This window comes from Motacilla alba, chromosome 4 (assembly GCF_015832195.1).
Source record: "Motacilla alba alba isolate MOTALB_02 chromosome 4, Motacilla_alba_V1.0_pri, whole genome shotgun sequence".
NCBI lineage: Eukaryota > Metazoa > Chordata > Aves > Passeriformes > Motacillidae > Motacilla > Motacilla alba.
Window position 1 is genome coordinate 23,302,886 of NC_052019.1, and position 18,777 is coordinate 23,321,662.

The 18,777-nt window shown below is 43.0% G+C and overlaps 1 protein-coding gene across 1 annotated transcript; it reads left to right on the plus strand.

Moving 5' to 3' along the window:
* Positions 1 to 2,776: 2,776 nt before the first annotated feature.
* Positions 2,777 to 7,863, plus strand: UCHL1 (ubiquitin C-terminal hydrolase L1). The gene is made up of 9 exons (XM_038136399.1): positions 2,777 to 3,108; positions 3,214 to 3,225; positions 3,758 to 3,886; positions 4,719 to 4,869; positions 6,086 to 6,171; positions 6,247 to 6,294; positions 6,666 to 6,735; positions 7,064 to 7,122; positions 7,437 to 7,863. The coding sequence occupies exons 1-9, from the start codon at positions 3,076 to 3,078 to the stop codon at positions 7,521 to 7,523; spliced, it is 675 nt and encodes a 224-aa protein (XP_037992327.1). The 5' UTR covers positions 2,777 to 3,075; the 3' UTR covers positions 7,524 to 7,863.
* Positions 7,864 to 18,777: the final 10,914 nt, after the last annotated feature.

Below are 18,777 nucleotides of genomic sequence, written 5' to 3' on the forward strand. Positions count from 1 at the left end.
GCAGGATTTACTCCCAAGCCAGTGGAGGTACTCACAGTCAGTCAGCACAGTTATCTCAAACACCTTCTACTCACGGAAGGGTAAATGCCAATGTGCAGTCACCAGGACAATGGTGACATGTAGTAAATCCTGTGGCTCCAGCACCTGCACAGCCTTGTACCTGCATCCTGCTGCCTGGGCAGCCAGCTATGGACAATATTGTTTGTTTTGAAGGCAGGGAGTAGGGAATTAATGAGGTTTCTAGGAATGGGTTTGGAAACCTTCTGGGACGTGAGTCATTATAAGCAAATGAAGAAAAGAAGATGTCTGAGATGTTTGCTAGGCAGGTCAGGACACTGCAGCTGATGTGGACTTGAACTGCCTCAGGGTTTGGATTTTGGCAGGACAGTAGGAAAGTTGTTTTCTAAATAATAGTATACAGCCTCAGCTTCCATTTTGGGAGCTCTGCATTGTCTAAGGCCAGCTGTGCCTCCTTCACTACCTTACTTGTTATAGGTACTTTTGTTTGGAGATCCTCTGAACTCAGGAACAGGCCTTAATTATAGGTCTAGTTCTTATGTAAGCCTTCAACTGGAATATGGTGAAAAGGTAAATATTGACACCAAGTCCTATATCTAAGAGAAAGCAATCTGTCAAAAGATCACATATATAGCAAAGATTCCTCTGTCCACAGTTTCTAGATTTCTAGATTCTAGATCTGAGCAAAATTGTAGCACTGTGGACAGTGTTGAACACCACAAGTACTAACTATTATTACATTTGGACAGTGCAGAAAGTTCACAAGTATGTCCAGTCATTTTTCCAGTTGATTATTAATTTTATTGCAGTAATAGAAATTAATTGGGTTAAATGCGTTAGGCACATCTATCTTCTTCCCTGAAGAAAGATGGTCTCGAGGCTTCCTTCATCTTTGCAATGAGGGGATGGGGACTGCATATGTCACAGCACTCACGTCTTATGTATCTTTCTGGAGGCATCTTTATGCAACAGTAGCAGTTTTAGAAGTTTGATATTGTTACACTTACTGTTTATTTAAAAATTAGTGTTTTGATAGATTTGACAGATTCTTCCACAGAAACAGTTCTGCTATCACTTCCCGCATGCTGTACACGGCATGCAGAGCCTGAAATTACACTTGCACAACTGTTTGCAGACTCCCTCAACAGCCTAGACACAGGAGCCATCCCAGGGATGGCTAGCCTAGGGATCTAAGCATTGCCATTGCTGAGGCAGGCTGAAGTCATACCCACCATTTGCTGCCGCACAATTCAGAAATAGGATTTTCTTGCCTTTTTTAGCCTTCTCTTTTGTAGGCTGCAAGATTAGTGTTTTGCTATCCCCTCAGAGGAGCTACATGCAGGCTCTCCTACTTTATCTGTCAGGGACCATTAGCATTGGAGTTGTTCATTCCAGTTGCTTTGATATCCTTGCATCTTACAGTGCATTAAGAGTTCTTCATAAAAGGAAAGGTAATCAAAGATACCATATATTGAATTAATATTTTGGGCCAATTTTGACTTGCTTATAGGCATCAAAGACTGTTTTCAGCTACAGTAAAGGGAAAAAAAAAAGCAGAAATAAATGGTACTGTAATTTACTGTGAAACTTTCCCCTGTCCCCCCAGAAATCTTTGGTTTTGAACAGTGTGTACTGGTTTTCTCTTTACTGTGATAGACTAAATCACAGGATCCTGGGGTACTTCAGGAAAGATTCTAAGGATATCCAACCTTCTATTCTAAGGTAGACCAACCTTCTGTTCCAGGCATGATCAGCTAAAACATCAGACAAGGTTGCTCAAGGCCTTATCTTGTCTGGAAACATCCCAGCTTTGGCCACAAAATACAAAGCTTGCCTTGTTATCCTGTTTTTTCCTTCACTAAGTCTTGTTATAGGTAGAGACTGCATCTTGAACCTTTTATGGCCATATTTCAAAGATTAACTCTAGGCTTTTTTCCCATGGAGTTCATGGTAAACTGAGTAATGTTGATGAGTAGGTCTCAATTCAAAAACGTACGTGTGCAACCACCTGATGTGAATGATTCTCCACTAAATCACAGTGCAATAGATCTAAAGTTAATTTAAATGTGCTTGAAATGAGGCAGGCACTTAGAAATTTTGCTGTGCTGGGGCCCAAATAATTCTCAAACACAGTGAAAAACCAAAGGAAGAAAGTCATCAAAACCAAACAGACTGCAGACATTCAGCTGACTCTTTTGTTCAGTATTTGCATTGTTTGAAAGACAACTGTGAAGCATCTCGCTTATCCACAAGGCTCCCATCAGGCTGTTTACCAGTAAAATCTGAAAAGCTGTTGGGAGTCCACGTGATTTCTAGTATTTTGAGCAGGTTGGTTTTGTTTCCTTGTTCAGACATGTTCTAGTCCAAGGACATTGTGCACAGAAACTGTCAGGTCATGAATAAAAGATAAAAAGCCCGCTATTTTTTAACCAGCTTCACTGGACTGGTTCAGGGGTTGGTCCAAACGCAGAGATACAATCAGCACACAGGAGGCTTTCGTGTCAGATTAATTATACTGGAAATTTAAAAATAAGTGTTTAATGATTTTGTTGAATATCAAAACCATTGTACACTTTACGCAACATACACGGAGCAGGGTCTGATGCTTAGGAGCGGCTAGGCGCATAAATGTAGACACGGCCTTTCGGGATGCGCGGAGCCCAGGGGCCGCGCTGATGGTGGAGGAGAAACCTGTTGCCCTGGGTGATGCCAGCCGCTTGCCCACGCTGCCGGCCCGCTTCCAGCACTTTCTCCACGCCAACGTCAGGGGGCCGGGGTCCCCGCGGCCGCACCCCGCTCCCGCGGAGGCGCCGTGACCCGGCCCCGCAGCCCCGGCCGGGCTCCCCGGCCCCGCGCCCCCCCCGCCCCGGCCGAGCCCTGCTCCTCCCTCTCCCCCCGCCGCCGCGCCGAGTGCGCCAGCCCGCCCCTATATAAGAGCCGGGTGGGCGGCTCCGCGCCCCAGCGTCGCCAGCGGCTCGGCAGCGGAACTGCCGCGGGGGACATCGTCGTGCGTGGGGCACAGCCTGCCGTCTTCCCGGCTCCCGCCGCCCTGCAGCCATGGCCTGGCAGCCGATGGAGATCAACCCCGAGGTGCGCGAGGGGCGGCGGGGACAGGGCTGGGGCTGCGGGGCGGGTGGTGGGACGCCGTCTCTCACCCGCACTCACGCTTTCCCCCCACCCCGCATTGTCTTCCAGATGCTGAACAAAGTGAGTTGCCGCCGCCGGAGGACCGCCGCGGGCGGGAGGGCGCCGGCCCTTCCCCCTCCATCCCTCGGCAGCCCGCCCTACCGGGGAGCGCCAGCCGCGGTGGCGGTACTGCTGCGCGGGGCGCGGCCGCACCTGCGGAGCGGCCCCTCCCTCCGTCCCTTGGCATCCCGCCCCGCCGGGGCGCGGAGCGGCGCCTCCCTCCGTCCCTCGGCATCCCGCCCCGCCGGGGCGCGGAGCGGCGCCTCCCTCCGTCCCTCGGCATCCCGCCCCGCCGGGGCGCGGAGCGGCGCCTCCCTCCGTCCCTCGGCATCCCGCCCCGCCGGGGCGCGGAGCGGCTCCGCTGCGCGGGGCGCGGCCGCACCTGCGGAGCGGCGCCGGGGCCGTGCGCGCTGGGGCGGCGCGGTGCGGCCGGCAGGCGGCGCGGGGGCCGCGCGTTGTGCTGTGTCACCGGGCGCGGCGGGGCTGGGGCGGCCGCGCCCCGCGGGGACGGGCGTGGCGCGGCCGGGCCACCCGCTCTCTGTACCCCGTGCAGGTGCTGTCCCGCCTCGGGGTGGGTCCCGGCTGGCGCTTCGTGGACGTGCTGGGCTTCGAGGATGAGGCGCTGCGCGCCGTGCCGACCCCGGCCTGCGCGCTGCTCCTGCTGTTCCCGCTCACTGAGCAGGTGGGTGTCCCTTCCTGGCTGTGGAGCACTGGCCGCTGTCTGGAATGCAGCTGCCATCCCCCCAAGCATCAGATGGTTGGGCGTGGATGGGGCTTGGCGCTGGCACGGTGTTCTGCTTGGTCCCAGCCTCCAAATAGCCTCAGCTGAGCAACCAAACAAGGGCTCTCATTCCATCCCAGTGTTCCTGTGAGATTTTGCTTTGTATATCAGACTGAGGGAAAAAAACCATGAGTGATCTTGAGTGTGAGGGATAGCAATTCCATTACCATGCTGAATCATTGGCTCCGGAGAGGCCTGCATTAGTTTAATATATTCAATTGGCGTGATGCTAAGGAAGTGAATGAGATGAAGTCAAATTCAATTAACAGGTTCTTAAAAAGAAGGATTGTAACTTTCCAATAGCAATGGATTTTGCAGTTGTTTATACATTGTTCTGACGGGGAGGGGCTCATGAAGGCAATTCTAAAAGGCCTATTGTTGAGACATGCTGAGTAGCCTTGTTCAATGGACTGAAGCAACTAAGAGAGGATATAACAGAGCCTATCCATTATATTATTTCCCACCCCCAGCTATTTCCAGTGTATGGCACAGATGGAGAAGCTAAGAACAGTGCCTTTGGATATGACTGAATCATGCAGGTAGTCAGTCCATTAAGTGTTGGCCTGAATCCAGTTTAGGCATATGGTGCTTTACTGGTGCCACAAATATGACTTTCTGAATAAATCCTTGTCCAGTCCTAATACTGATTCTCCTGTACAACAACTTACATATCCAGTGCACAATACAAGGATAGGACTGTGATGAAATGCCTAAAACAGTTGTGTGTTTACAGCATGAAAACTTCAGGAAGCAACAGACTGAGAAAATAAAGGACCAGGAGATCAGTTCTAAAGTGTATTTCCTGAAGCAGACCGTCAGTAACTCCTGTGGGACAATTGGTCTGATACATGCAGTTGCTAATAACAAAGACAAATTGAAACTTGGTGAGTTTAAAAGTTCTGAAGTGCTCGAATTTCTATTTTTTGACAGTAGATTGAATGGGTATGGGCTATTGGGAGACAGCTTGCTTTCAGGCAAGCCGAGTTAAGGCATCCTGTACTGTTTCAGTTGGTAAGTGGGTCTTCCAGCTCTTGGAGGGGGGCATGTGGACTGCCTGAAACACAGACGGGAATGTGCTTTGACTCCTGTCTGCTAGCTGCAGAGGTATTGTCCTAGTAAGCAATGCAAGAGGAAAAGGCACTTAGAAGGACTGACCAAAGTCTATCTGTAATTAGGAAGTACTGTGTTCAGAAGTAGTTATTGATGTTAAGATTGATGTCAATAGATGAGAAGGAGTTATGCTGCTTATGTCTAATGTAAATTGATGTGCTCAGAGTAGCCTGCAAATCAGTCTAAAATATGTTTTCTTTTTGCTGGAGAAGTTGTATAGATAAGGGTTTGTAAGGGCATTTTTCCTACCAAGGTAATAGTTTTGATGGTTTCTTTACTGTAAAGATTCTTTTGTTCAGAGACGAGATCTGCAAAATACAACAACCATTATTCTAAGAGAACTCGGACCCATTCCGTGGTGTGGGATTCCTTTTTACACAAAGGAAAACATGTGGAAGTCATAGTGAGCATTTAAGCATAGTTTTGCTTTGTTCTTAAAAAGGATTCACTGGAATAACACTCTTGATGAGTGAAGCAATGATGCAGCATATCTCTTATGTGCTAGACCTCAGTGTATCTTAGTACTGCACTAATTTATATTCTGGCAAACCAATGTTAGCAAGTGTTGCCTTCATTTGAAGGCAGTGAGACAATTTCATCTACCTATATTCTGTTAGTTATGTGTCCTTACAGCTGGTACCTTTCTTGAATTTCTTCAAAACAGGATTGACAATTTCTGCCAAATGTGCAGTGGGGAAATCAGAAAAGCTAAATCCCATTTTCAAATGATTTTTCAAAACAAGCATCCAGAGTACACTGAATCACTCTTCCCTGAAACAATTATGGTTGTTTGTGTAGATTGTTTCTAATATTTTCTGTGTTAATAGCTTACTTTGAGTGGTAGTCATAATGTGCTTGTGTTGGAGATAGTTACAGGCTGAATGCAAGGGCTTGTAGATAATGCAAAAACCATTGATTTCTGTGGGCTGCATCTAAACTATGACTGATGTTTTACCTATACTGAACAAAATGTTTGATCATCTTGTGCAGAGGAGGGGTCTGCCCTGAAGAAGTTTCTTGATGAAACAGCTGATTTGTCTCCTGAAGAAAGAGCTAAGCATTTGGCAAATAATAAGGTATATGAACTACACAAACTGCTGACAGTTATCAGCACTTAAAGATGTAGTAACCTGTACCTGCTTTCTCTTAAGGCTATACAAGAAGTCCACAACTCTGTTGCACAAGAAGGACAATGTCGGGTAAGATGTGAACGTGTAAAATCTTGGGAAAGTATTTAATGAAGGTGGCAGAGCAATACTTATTTTTTGTCTGTCAGATAGCTGTTACAGTTCATGAGGAAGGAGAAATTAGTGACTCATGGGCGAATGCTTGTTCAGGATTTCTTCCTCAAACATGGATTGAAAATTTGGATCAAGGCCCAGTTGTAAAATGTCATTTTACATTAGGGTTTCTGGTGCTTGACCTTGTAGATGTCTTGCCACAGACCTCTTCCCCTGAACTTAAGTTTTCAGTCCTTTGCTTTCTTGAAGTTTCCTCTGTTCTGTAGTCACAAATTGGGTTTGCAGTACTAGCTTCAATCTAACAAATATATCTGATGGTGTCTCCTAAGGTTGAGGACAACAGTGTGAACTTCCATTTCATCCTTTTTGTCAACGTGGATGGACACCTGTATGAATTGGGTAAGGTCCTATGAAGTGTGTTGGACTGGGCTTATGTCACACTGCACAGCCGTGTTGGGGGCTCAAGCAAGATACTTTGTGCTAATTAAACTCTTTGCTGAGGCTCTCAAAGCCATAACACAATTTGTATCTTCATCTGAAGATTTTAACTGATGATGGGTTACACTGAAGGCCTAAAGCATATTGTCACTGGTGTAGCTGAGAGCACTGTTTCCATCTCACTCAGACTATTGACAATTTGTTTTGACTTCCCCAGTATCATCATATGTGTGCTTGTAATAGAACTACTATGCTCAGTTCTGCTAATTCAGAAGTATTTCTTTCACAGATGGCCGTATGCCATTTCCTGTAAACCATGGCACGAGCTCGGATGACTTGCTGTTGAAGGTAGGTCTTCTCCCTTGCTGCTTGTTTCCCTGAAAACAAGGCTTATAAAATGCCTTATAAAGAGGTGAGAAGGCTGCATGTGGTATATGGTGGCTGTACCTACTTGCTGTGCAAGTTGGTGCTTAAATCTGCTAAGTTTATGACTACTGAAGGTATGGTCCCGAAGAGCTATGCACCTGTTTGGTGTACTTACTAGCCTGTGCTGTAAGATTATGTAACTTAGTTGGTGGGACTCAGAGAGGACCTGCAAAGGCTTGTTCTCTACAGGAAGTGTATTTGGTTAGTCTAAGCAGCTGTATCTTTTCATCCCCAAGGATTCTGCTAAGATCTGCAGACAATTTACAGAACGTGAAAAAGGAGAAGTTCGTTTTTCTGCTGTGGCTTTCTGCAAGTCTGCCTAAGACTCTGAAGAGATGCAAGGAAAGCAGTTTAATAGCACACCAGTAAATGCAGTTTAAACTCCAGTGCTTCAGTACTTGTTAAACACAGCTGTTCTGGTAACTTAAATTATTTCCACCTTTTGCTATACACAGAAGCAACATCAGCTGAGCTTATGCTAAAGGATGAGCTCAAGTTTTAATGTGAACGGTTTGGACACATCAGATATCTTTAGACTCTTTTTTCACATGTTAAGTAGAAAATGCTTAACAAGGCTTGTTTGATCTGTGTTATGTTAATTGAGTTGTTGGTTGATATTTCCTTGTCCTTACTGAGAATAAAATGTTCTGCTGGAAGACTAAATGGACTGAAGTGATGACTAATTTTCTCTGAAAGGAGTTGTGCGGTATCCTCTCTAAGTCTTCCTTTCAAAAGACCCTCAAAGCTCTCCCCTGAGCAAAAAGTTAAGTTAACCTCAGGGTAGCAGGGCGATCGCTTTTTCTAGTGTCTGGGAGGCTTTCAAGGATGGAGAGACACCCGGTCTGTGTAACATGTTGCAGTGCTGCATGCTGCACTACCCTGCCAGTAAGGCTTTTGGTAATGTGCAGTCTGAAACCCATAAGCTGCATTCTGCCACCCTGAATACATTTAGTTTGGAGGGGTAAGGTGTGATAAATCTCCATTCAAATGTCACCTTAATGTGGTGTGTATTAGTGCTACAAGCCCCAGCATACCCACTGAGTTGGTTTATGTTATGTTTCCTTATAGGAGACAGTATTAGAACAGGTGTTTTCCCTACCTGTAGCTAAACTGAACCTGCTGGCTGAGGCAGAACACAATCCCAGGTTAGGCCATGTGTGCTTACGAACTTGTGATTCTGTTATGAAGACCTTTAAAGAGGCTGTACTTATCTGTCCCCATCCAAAATCTCCTAAAAAGGAGAAACCCACACTACATGAATTTCTAATAGCAGGACAAAATTTTGGATTCAAGTGAAAGAGATTAAATCTATAATACATGTTCTTTGGCATGAACCATGACCTGTGGAAACTATTTTTACCTGAGTCTAGTTGCTGTTTGCTGATCTTGCAGCTCCCTGCTGATACTTCAGGTAGCTGTGGCCAGGGATAAAATACCTTTAAACTTGGGTCTTTATTCTAATGCAGTCCTAGTCTGTCCCTGGCAACCATTTCATATAGTGCTGGGTAACACACTTGTAGATGGTCACAGGGCTTTTTAGAAGGCTAAATCAAGCTTTTATTAAAGCTCTGTGTGGGCTGAAGTTGTTTTGTATTGGGCCTTGTTGCTGCTCATGTAATTACCTGATAGCTGAAGCTGGCAAAGGGTTGCAACACATTTTAATTTGAAGTCTAAGCATTTGCTAAACCTCAGGATGTTCCAATTCTAAATATCAGTGCCTTCAGTTTCTGTTAGCAGGGAGGTGAAATCTATGGCTAGGAAAAGGTCTGTTATTTGTCTTGTCCTCTACAACAGCATCATCTTCTGCCTCCTAGTGGAAGTTATTGTAGGGTGGGGGGAGAGGCCACCTGGGGCATCTCTGCTGCAGCCCTGCTCCAGCGCAGGCTGGGACCCGTGCCTGTGGCTCAGGCTGCTCAGCAGCCCAGCATGAGCAGAGGAAAGGCAAGGGCTGTGAGCAGGGCAGAGTGGAAGGTGAAAAAAACCACCTACAGGAGAAGGAGCATGAGAAGTGTCAGGTGAGCTGTCTGCCTTACCTGGGGCAGGGAGCTTTAGTGCTGCACAGGACCCTCTCCTTGCCCTTAGGGCAGTTACTGAGGTACATGCTGTGGCTGTGCCTGTGTAGAGCCAATGCTGAAGAAACCTGAAAATGCCTTTGAGATACTACTGTATATTTTTTAGTGATTGCAGCAGTCCAATATTTTGTGTTTTACTTTTTGTTTTAATTAGCAGTACAAATGGAGCTACTGAAGTTATTTCATAAAATACTGAAGTTGTTTCATAAACTTTTTTTACCATTCTGCTCAAGCTTCTGAGTTAAAAATCTACTAAAAGGCAACATTTTAATAATTTAGGCCTCATGAAGAAAAACAGGGAAAAGATTGTTTGTGCCAGAGTTTTCTTATTTTCTCACATTTTGGTCCCAGGTATAGTTTCAAAGGATGGAAATAAAGAGAAAAACTAAAGAATTAATGTTATCCACTTATGTATAACATTCACTGGCACGGCTGTTGTACCCTGCAGAAATGATGACAAGGGCTTAGGAAATAGCTGGGCTTTACTTTAAACCACCTTGGGTTTCAGAAACAGGAAGATGAGTTGTTTGGGATGGCAAAGATCTTGGGAGCTTGGATAGAGATCTCAAACCATGGGTGGTGATCTGTAAGCTGACTAGATGGAAGATATTGCAATATTGCAGCGCAGCTGTTCCAAATGTGTTGATGGAAGATATTGCAATATTGCAGCGCAGCTGTTCCAAATGTGTTGCTGCATTCAGAAAAAAAGTCACAATGTACAGAAGTGTGTGTTTAAAATTCTATTGAATAAGCCATAAACAGAAAACCAGGAAGATATTTTAAAGCCATATCAGGCATGTATAATCTCAAAAGAAATGCTTTTTCTTATTAATATTTTCTAGCTTATTTTACCTACTTGCCAGTTTCTTAATTTTAATCTTTGCCTGTTATTTCACACTTTGGCAGAAGTGTTTGGGACAAGAGTTGTTTTTTAGAGTGCTGTTTATCAAAACACTTCTCATGAGAAGATGCTCTTAATACAACTTATAATTTAGTGTATTTTCTTGGGCACATCTATCTGAAGTGAGGATCATTTCTTATCCCTCCTTTTCTATTCTTTATTCTTATAGCTTCATTCAGAACTGTTAGTTTTCCTTGATTTCCTGTGTGTCCCTCTTAAATAAATTAACTCTTTTCACCCTCTCTACATCTCATCTAAAGCCCTTCATGTTCTTCCTGAATTTACCCCTGAATTTTCTCTGTGAAAATTGTTTAGAAGGGCAGGAGTTTGCAAAGTCTGCTGTTTTTTATGCTACTCTGAAGAAACCAATGACTGCTTCTCTTCCAGACAGAGGAGTCTATTGAGCAAATAAATTTGAATTAACAGGTTCCTGCCATTTTTGTGCTGGCTTCCAGAAGTGGACATTCAACAGTTAATATATATAGAACTATCCTTGGAAATATTTGAGAAATATTGAAGGTAGGATTTTAGGCTTATCTGTTTAGACATGCACATTTAGAGCTGATTTAGAGCTCTACCAGGGTTGACTGTATGCAATCTATAATTTTCATAACCATTTAATTGCCTGCCTGAAAGCTGTAGTCAACTTACTCTGTAGATGGCAGCATTGGGAAACTTAGAGCAACAAGTCTGATTTAGGACCAATGACAGATCCAGACGCTATCTTAATTTTTAAGTCCACAGGTAGTCCTATTGGGATCATTCACATGCTTAAGCACACTTCTCATTTCAGAGCCAAATAGCCAATCCTTATCTTAATCAAAAGTTGGGCATAATGCAACATGCAAAGCCTCTTGCATGTATGAATAGCTTTGGCTTAGATCTCCAGTTTACTTGCAACTAATGCACAACTTTTGTCCAATATATGCTGCTGTGCACTATATACACTACTATTTCCTTCCTAAATAGAATTCTTTTTGGGGGAAGTAAGGAAGGTGTGGGACTGGCTCGAACAGCATTCAGCTTTTGACACACAGACCAGTTTATCAATCTCAAATATTTAAGATGGAGAAGCAGTTAGCTGAAAAAGGAACTAGACACACTCATATTCTTTTTGCCATTAATGCAAAGACAGCAGGGCCTGTGGTGGGGATTGGGAGCAACAAGACTGGCAATAAGCCTTGTAGTCACAGGATCCCTCTCCTAGTGCTGCCAGCAGCCAAGAAGAGGCTGATGGCAGGACTTCAGCTCAGTGAAGCTGTGGACTAAATGAGAACAAACACAAATTGAAAAGAATGCAGCCAGAAGCAGAGTTACAACATTAAAGTCCCTTTGTGACCGAAGGACATAAAATATCACTCATATTTTGTAATTTTTTTACATATTGTACAGGATGATAGTAACTTACAGGGACTGGTTGACATTCCAAATGCTTTGAAGCCAAGGGACCTCAAGGGATGAGAGGATGGGTCAGAAGGAACCTCATAGAGTTCAACATGGCGAGGGGCAGAGCTTGGCACCTGGTTGGAGCCACCCTATGGCTGGGAGATGATGGGCTGAGTTTCAGCCTTTCTACAACCTGGGGGTTATGGCAGGTGCCAAGTTGAATATGAGCCCACATGCTGAGTGCTCTTCCTGTAAGGCAAATCACACACTGTGTTGGGAGTTATATTGGGAGGAACAAGAAGAGAGAAGTTATCACCCATTACTCCTTGGCACTGGTGAGGTTGCACCTGGAATAGTAGTTAAGTTCTGGGTCTCCCCACCCAGTCCAAAAAGGATATGGAGGAATCTGGAGAGGGTCCAGCAGCAGGCTACAGAGGCAGGGAGCATGTGGCCTATGATGAGAGACTGGTGGAGCTCAGCATGTATAGTCTGGCATGGAAGAGACTAAGGCAAGGTCTAATTGTAGCTTATGACTACAGCAAGGGCAATTGCAAAGATGACAAAGATGACAAAGCCGTATTTTGTCCTGGTAGTAGGAGACGGCCTATCAAAGGGCAGTAACCCCAAATTGCAGCTTGGAAGGTTCAATTCAGGACATTTGGAAACAAGAAGAATGTTTCTTAATGGGAAAGTAATATACTGGAACAAGTTGTCAGGGAAATGGGAGCATTTCCATCCTTGCAAGTGTGTAAGGGACCAGAAATTAACAACCAGCTTCTGTTAAGCTGACTGAGGTTCCCTATTACAGTATGAAAAATTAGAGCAGTGATCAGTGAAGATTTCATTCCCTTCCCTTTCAGGAAAGGGAATGAAATCTTGAAATCAGAGAACAAAGTCTAACAAATGCTCTGGAAAGGAGACATAATCCAAAAAACCACAATTGAAAAAACCCAGAACATTTGGAAATGGAGTGACTACAACCAGATGGACTGAAGTGAAATGAGAGGCAGTGAAAAGGTCCAAGCCTTGCCAAAATGACTCCAATACAAATCCTGAAATCAGGGAAGAAAGGTAAACACACAGAGAGAAGAAGAAATTGAAGAAATCAAAGGCTAAAAAACAAACCCACACTCCCCCCCCCCCCAAAAAAAAAAAAAAGAAAAAAAAAGAAGGAAACATTCTGAAACCAAATGAAAACAATAAAAGTGAATGGGATGAAAAGAAGTGCAGGGACAGGGACCAAAGCTTGCCCAATTAATCCCCATTGAAATGGCAAGTGCTTTGTCTGGGGAAGTTTTTCCCTGGAGGAAGAGCTGGAGGCTGATGCTGCTGACTGCTGGTTTTCTTCTTTGTCCAGGGAGGAAGGACAGGAATGGCTGCAGGAACAGCAGCCAATGCATCCAGGGGGAGGTGCAGGTTTTGTTCCTGATGGGAGGGTTGTCACTTCACAGAGAGCTGGGGAAGGCAGAGGCCAAAGAAGGACCTGAGGTAGCACTTCCACAGTCAATGATTCAGAAACTGAAGTATGAGGAGTCGTCCCTGAGGATGCGTGCAACATTCCTAAGGGTACCCTAGGTGGAAAAAGAGCGGTGAGTGATGGGAGAAATGGAAAAATGAGAGAATTCCTGAATATTTTTCAATTGTCATCTTTCCAGCAGTACCATAAGACTGTTCAGTGGAGTTTCACATTCCCTTAAATAATTGTGCATCAAAAATGTAGTGCTAGATAAGCTCAGTGGACAAATAATGAGCTATGTAGAATTGATTGGAAACTTCTGTACTTTTTGGTTAGATGAGCTTCAGACACGGTTAGATGACATTGCAAGGCCTGCAACAAGATACAAAAAGTGAGATCTGCATGATGTTGGAGGAACCAGACGAGGCAAAGGTATTTCAGCTAGTTTAGCATTTCCAGCAGGGTACCATAAAAACCATGACAGTCAATTCCTTTGCTTAGGAACACTCAATACCATATTAAGAGGTACTATTACTTACAGTACTGTGGCCAGACTGAGTTGCATTTTCTTTTCAAGTCTTCATATGTATGCATATTGACATCTTAACAGAAGAGCTTCTACTGTTAGTGTGTCAAGAATGGGAGAAGTACAGCTTAACTATCCCCACTTTGTAAGTAAGGAATGGAGACATAGATTCCCTGCTTTTTTTTGGTTTTCTGCAGAGACAGTTCTTATATTTACTCTACTTTGGCTTTAGGCCTGAGTTAATACACCCTCCCTCTTAGCTGGACTTATTAGATATAGCTTAGTGTTAGACTAACCTCAGCTTGATTGACTTGGAGAACAATCAGGTGAAATCATGTCTGTTTGCAAAAGAGGTCTGTATCGATACACAGTCCTGTGAGTCCCTTTATAATGCCTGAAGATATTTTTCCAGTAGACTTATATTGCAACTCAACATGCAGGAAATACTACTTTCTCCTGCTTTTCCCCCTTCCCATTCCACAAAAAATGTTTAGCAGCACCAGGGAGTTGAGAATGGTGCATAAATAAATCTAAATTGCAGATGATTATATGAAGAGCGGTTTCAGTATTCAGGCTTTCTGACATACTGAAGAGTCAGGTGGCGAGGCTGTGGCCATATTCCTGATGGTTAGAAGAAGTACTGATGAAGGAACAAGATGGTTCAGAGAAGAATGTAATTATTTGGCTAGCTTGATACTTTGTCTGACTTCACCAGCCATTCTTTCTCCTTTCACTGAACAACGGCTCTAAAGGTAAAGCCATGACAATAAACAACACATTTCTCAGGATCAATTCTTACTGAACAATGTAAGAAAAGGGGCTGAGTGTATAATTTTTCCCAACTTCAGAAACCAGCTGTTACACATTCTTGATGCAGCCCAGTGCTGTTATGAATGTGATCTTCCCTAAAAACACAGTTCGGGACTTGGTTTTCAACTTTCATCACCATCTGAGAAGTCATAAAGTAAATCTCTGCTGCATTTTAGTAATGATCAGTACCAGCAGCAGTGTCAACAAACTTCCCTGTAAAACATCATTCAAATCTTTTACCAAAGATGGCAAAAACCCGTTTAGTTTGAGTCAGTCCAATGCATGTTCATGGCCCTTGATTGGGCTATGAGGGTTTAGGAAAACTGTTGCTCTTTGTGAAAATACAGTGTTTCAGGGCAATGAGAAACTGCTGGTTAAGCAGCCAGGGATCTTGTACAATGTGTTTTACAAACATTGTTTCATTTTTACGGTCTGTCTGCCACAGCTGCTGCCGAGATCCATGTCAGTCAGGTGACTTTAATCCTTTGCTTAGCTGCAGTGTGAATGTGTGTAGTTTGTGAGTGTCACTCGCGAGGCTTGTAGTAGGGAATGGTCCCAGGAGAGCCTGGGACTGCTGCCTGTCTTTCCTGCAGGGAATGTGCTTGCTATGTTGCACCCTGAGAACCACACACTCATTGATAGACTAAAAAAACAGTAGGAAGAAATTAGCTTAAATCTCTTTGATTTTTTGAAGCTTGAGATATTTCTCCTGCCAGTCTCAAACTATTTGTGGGGTTTTTTTTAGCCTATCACTTAGCTGGTATTTTTGAAAGCAAAATCCACAACTGCGCTTCAGTCCTTGTGAGTGCAATTAAAAGAAAATAAGTACTGCTGCTCAAAAATTTGAAACATTAGCTCCACAGCAACATTGGTTTTGTTCCTTACTCATTTGATGCATGCATGTCAGGAAATGTCATTTGGTTCATTAGATTTAATGGGGCATGGAAAAGTTCCCTTCTAAAATACCTTTGCTAAGTTCAGCTCCTAGGCAGCAACAGGCAAATTTATTTTTAAGTACTGTTTAGCACTTGGGGTCTGATTTTACAGAGCGCCTCAGCTCATGGCTAGTCCATGATCTCAACTGAAATCAAGCCTTCAGTTAGGCTCTAGCACATGGTTGAATTTATGTATAGGCTGAAGTGATTTCCTCAGTCGGACACTTGATGATATTTCCACATCTGTTTAGACTCAGAGCCTGAACTCATCGCATGAGGAGGGCAAAAGTCCATTTGCTTTCAAGCAGAAGCCCCTCACTTGGTATTTTTCACTCTGGACTGGACAGGGAATTAACAAACTGCTGGTCCTTCTTACAAAATTATATCAATTCTACCACATCAAGTGGGACAACTTTCCTTGGAATGATTATACTTTTCCAAGATTTCATACCCTCACTCATCTGACTCCATTTAGCACAGGAAATTACAGTTAAGCTGTAAGAAGACTTACCTGGACTAAATCCAAAGTTTATAAATTATACCAAGGCAGAAAATGGGAATCTCAACAATGTCACTATAGTCTGAAGTGTAAGCATTCACAAGTTCAACTTCTTTCCCAAATGCTTTTCACCACGGCAGTAACATGAGTTTGTATAAATAATGTATGCATTTTTAGCTTATTTGCACACTGTAATATAATAGATAATATTTGTGTGTATTAGAAGAATGCAGACTTGTGTGGGCTGTCTCTGCTTTCATTCTCAGACAGGAGATTTTTTGACTTTTCACCAGCAGTGACCACCAACAGAGCAACTTCCTTCTCTCTCTTTTTTTTTTTTTTTTTTTTTTTTAAGAATGCTACTGGAAAGCTTCTTAAGAAATAAGCTCTATAAAGCTTCTTAAGAAATAAAACAATAACAAGTTGGATATGCTTTATCCAGTCCCACAGAATTTTTCATGTCTATGGCAATATCTCAGTATTTGTCCTTTCAGTATTTCAGCAATCAGGCCAAGGTATACTTATTATATCTGTGCAATAACCTCACCTACAAAATGGACCAACAGGTGAAGAAAAGGCTCTCTCCAGATCAAAGAGCAGATCTAGCTGCAATGAGGGCCAGAACCAGTCACACAGTTTAGATTTTCTTGTGCTATCCTAAACAAACCACTGTCTGGACACAGATTCATTATTTTCTCTTGTGAACGTAAGAGATTTAATGCACATTGTGTAAAACATGCATCATCCAACATGATCATCATAGTATATTTCATAAAAATATAATGGGTCATAATAATACAGAGAATTTTTTTCAAAACTTTAAAGCTAAATAAGAAATCATAAAACCTAAATGCAGCTAATACCTCCTGTATGGTAATGCTTTAAAATGCTTGAGATAGAGCTACTGCTTACAAGCATATTCACATGTAAGAGGAAGAGGATTAGGAACAAAAATAAGAACAATTACTGCATTGAATTGAGGGGAAGTTTATCATACACTGACTTCTGGAATACACTAGGTTTTAAATTCTATGGTTTGCATTTCTAGGATTTAAATTAGGCTCATGCTGCCTAAAATTTGTGCAAAGAGACCGGCTTTAGCTCTTTTCTGTTGAGCTACTTTTCTTTGTGGATGGTTGCAAACCCTTCAGGGGTCACCCTACAAACACTGTCAAAATCAACAGTGGTGAATGTGTGGGGTGGGGAGCATAAATTAGGGAACTGCAATGCCTGGTTAGTGCTTGGCCATGGCAGAGTAAATGGCCAGCCCCCCGGGGAAAGGACTTCACCCCTTGACTCTACATGGAACCAAAACCAGTTAAACTAGGCAGGCCACTCAGCATTCCCATTGAGGACCAGCTTTAAAAAGGAAAATAGCTGCACTGTGCACCAAACAAATTCAGCTTAATGGAAAGTGTTAGCACCCAGGAGAATTCTGGCCCATGACCTAGATAATACAGGAGCAAACCATTGTGTGACTGCATCTCTTTAGCAAATGTAGTACTGTAGTCAGCAGTCTGCAAAAATACTCACTTCCAAAGCAAGCTTTCAGTAAAGCTTTCAGAATGACTTTTGTTTCAGGAGGGAATCACAGATGCAAGCACTAGAAAGGCTTTTCAACACCTGTTTATTTATTTATATTTATTCTTATCTGGGGCAAAATAAATCCTTGTGCATTCTGTTTGCAAATAAAGCAGTGACAGTGAAATCTATAATGAAACAAAAGGATATGTGGTGGTGCCCTTAAAGTCCTGTCCAGCATATATAAAATAACTAGCTGGAAGAAACATCTGCAGATACTAATATGCATATACTTTGTAAACTGTGAAAAAAAAATCACCTATAGTGTAGAAAAATGGTCTGAAACTCATGTCATTTCTTGTAGAGAATTGTGGTTGACTTTTTTGCATTAAATAAAGAAAGGACACAGAAGATACTGGAATGGAATACTAGAAAAAGGCTTCCCAAACTACAGCCAGTGCATGTTCATGGTATTCAGGCACAAAACTGCAGCCCACATACAGAAGGCCAGGCCTCTCATTTCATAGTTAATTTAATACTGTAGCTAATCCGAGAAAACGTTTAGGGTCTGGAGTGGTCTTTTCATGTAGAAATGTACTGTATTACAACATACAGATTTTGAACTTGAATTGGTAATGAGTTTCACCTACATCTTGTGGCTCAGATGTGTTTGTTTTAGTACATCTCTAAGTGTGCTAGTCTGGGAAGCCTTAAGGGTGAGACATAACAGATGGACAGAAGCAGTCCAGGTCTGCATTTCTTCGAAGCTGCCACAAAACATGAGTTTAACTGGCACACATTGGTATGGGGATGTTTCCCAGAAAGGTCTCTGTCCCAAAATGTCCTCTCTATTCTCACTGTATCTCAAAGAGTGACAGTTTCTCTCAGTTGTGCAAAAAATATCTCTGCTCAAGAGATTCCATGGAACTCTCATCTCAATGATATTGTCATGCCCTTATTCTTGTTGAGTATCAACTCCTTTCTACAGCCTGGTGGACATTTAGAAAAAGAAAGTATTCACTGAGATGATAAGCAAAGGAAAAACAACAGTGTTGAAAGAACTACAGGTCCGTGTTCCTGGAATGGCAGCAAATAGACTCTCATCTCAGCCAGACACATTTTGGTTTAACAGAGATTTTTTACCTCCCTAGGTCTAAGATCATAAGCATTAGTCCTGCTGGAAGACAAATTTTGATTCTCCCTGCCCTAAACTTACATCCACAGCTTTTGAAAAGATAACACAGCCTTTTCCATGAATACCAAATAAAGGTAAAGAGTAGTTTTCAGTAGTGAAAGACTTAAAACTCTTTCTTTTGAAAATGTCTGTTAAATTTTGGTTTGTGTTTTTTTTGTTTTCATTTTCTCAGCGTTGTTTTGCAAGCAGGGTTTTGCCAGTGTTAAAAATGGAACCGCATTGATGTAAATAGGCACAAGAAATTAACTTACTCAGGGAAGCTTTTTTTTCCAGTTT

Coding starts and splice junctions, on each gene's coding strand:
- UCHL1 (XM_038136399.1), top strand. CDS start 3,076: ATGGCCTGGCAGCCGATGGAGATCAACCCCGAG. Junction 6,295..6,665: donor CACAAGAAGGACAATGTCGG/GTAAGATGTGAA, acceptor GTGTCTCCTAAG/GTTGAGGACAACAGTGTGAA. Junction 6,736..7,063: donor TGGACACCTGTATGAATTGG/GTAAGGTCCTAT, acceptor TTTCTTTCACAG/ATGGCCGTATGCCATTTCCT.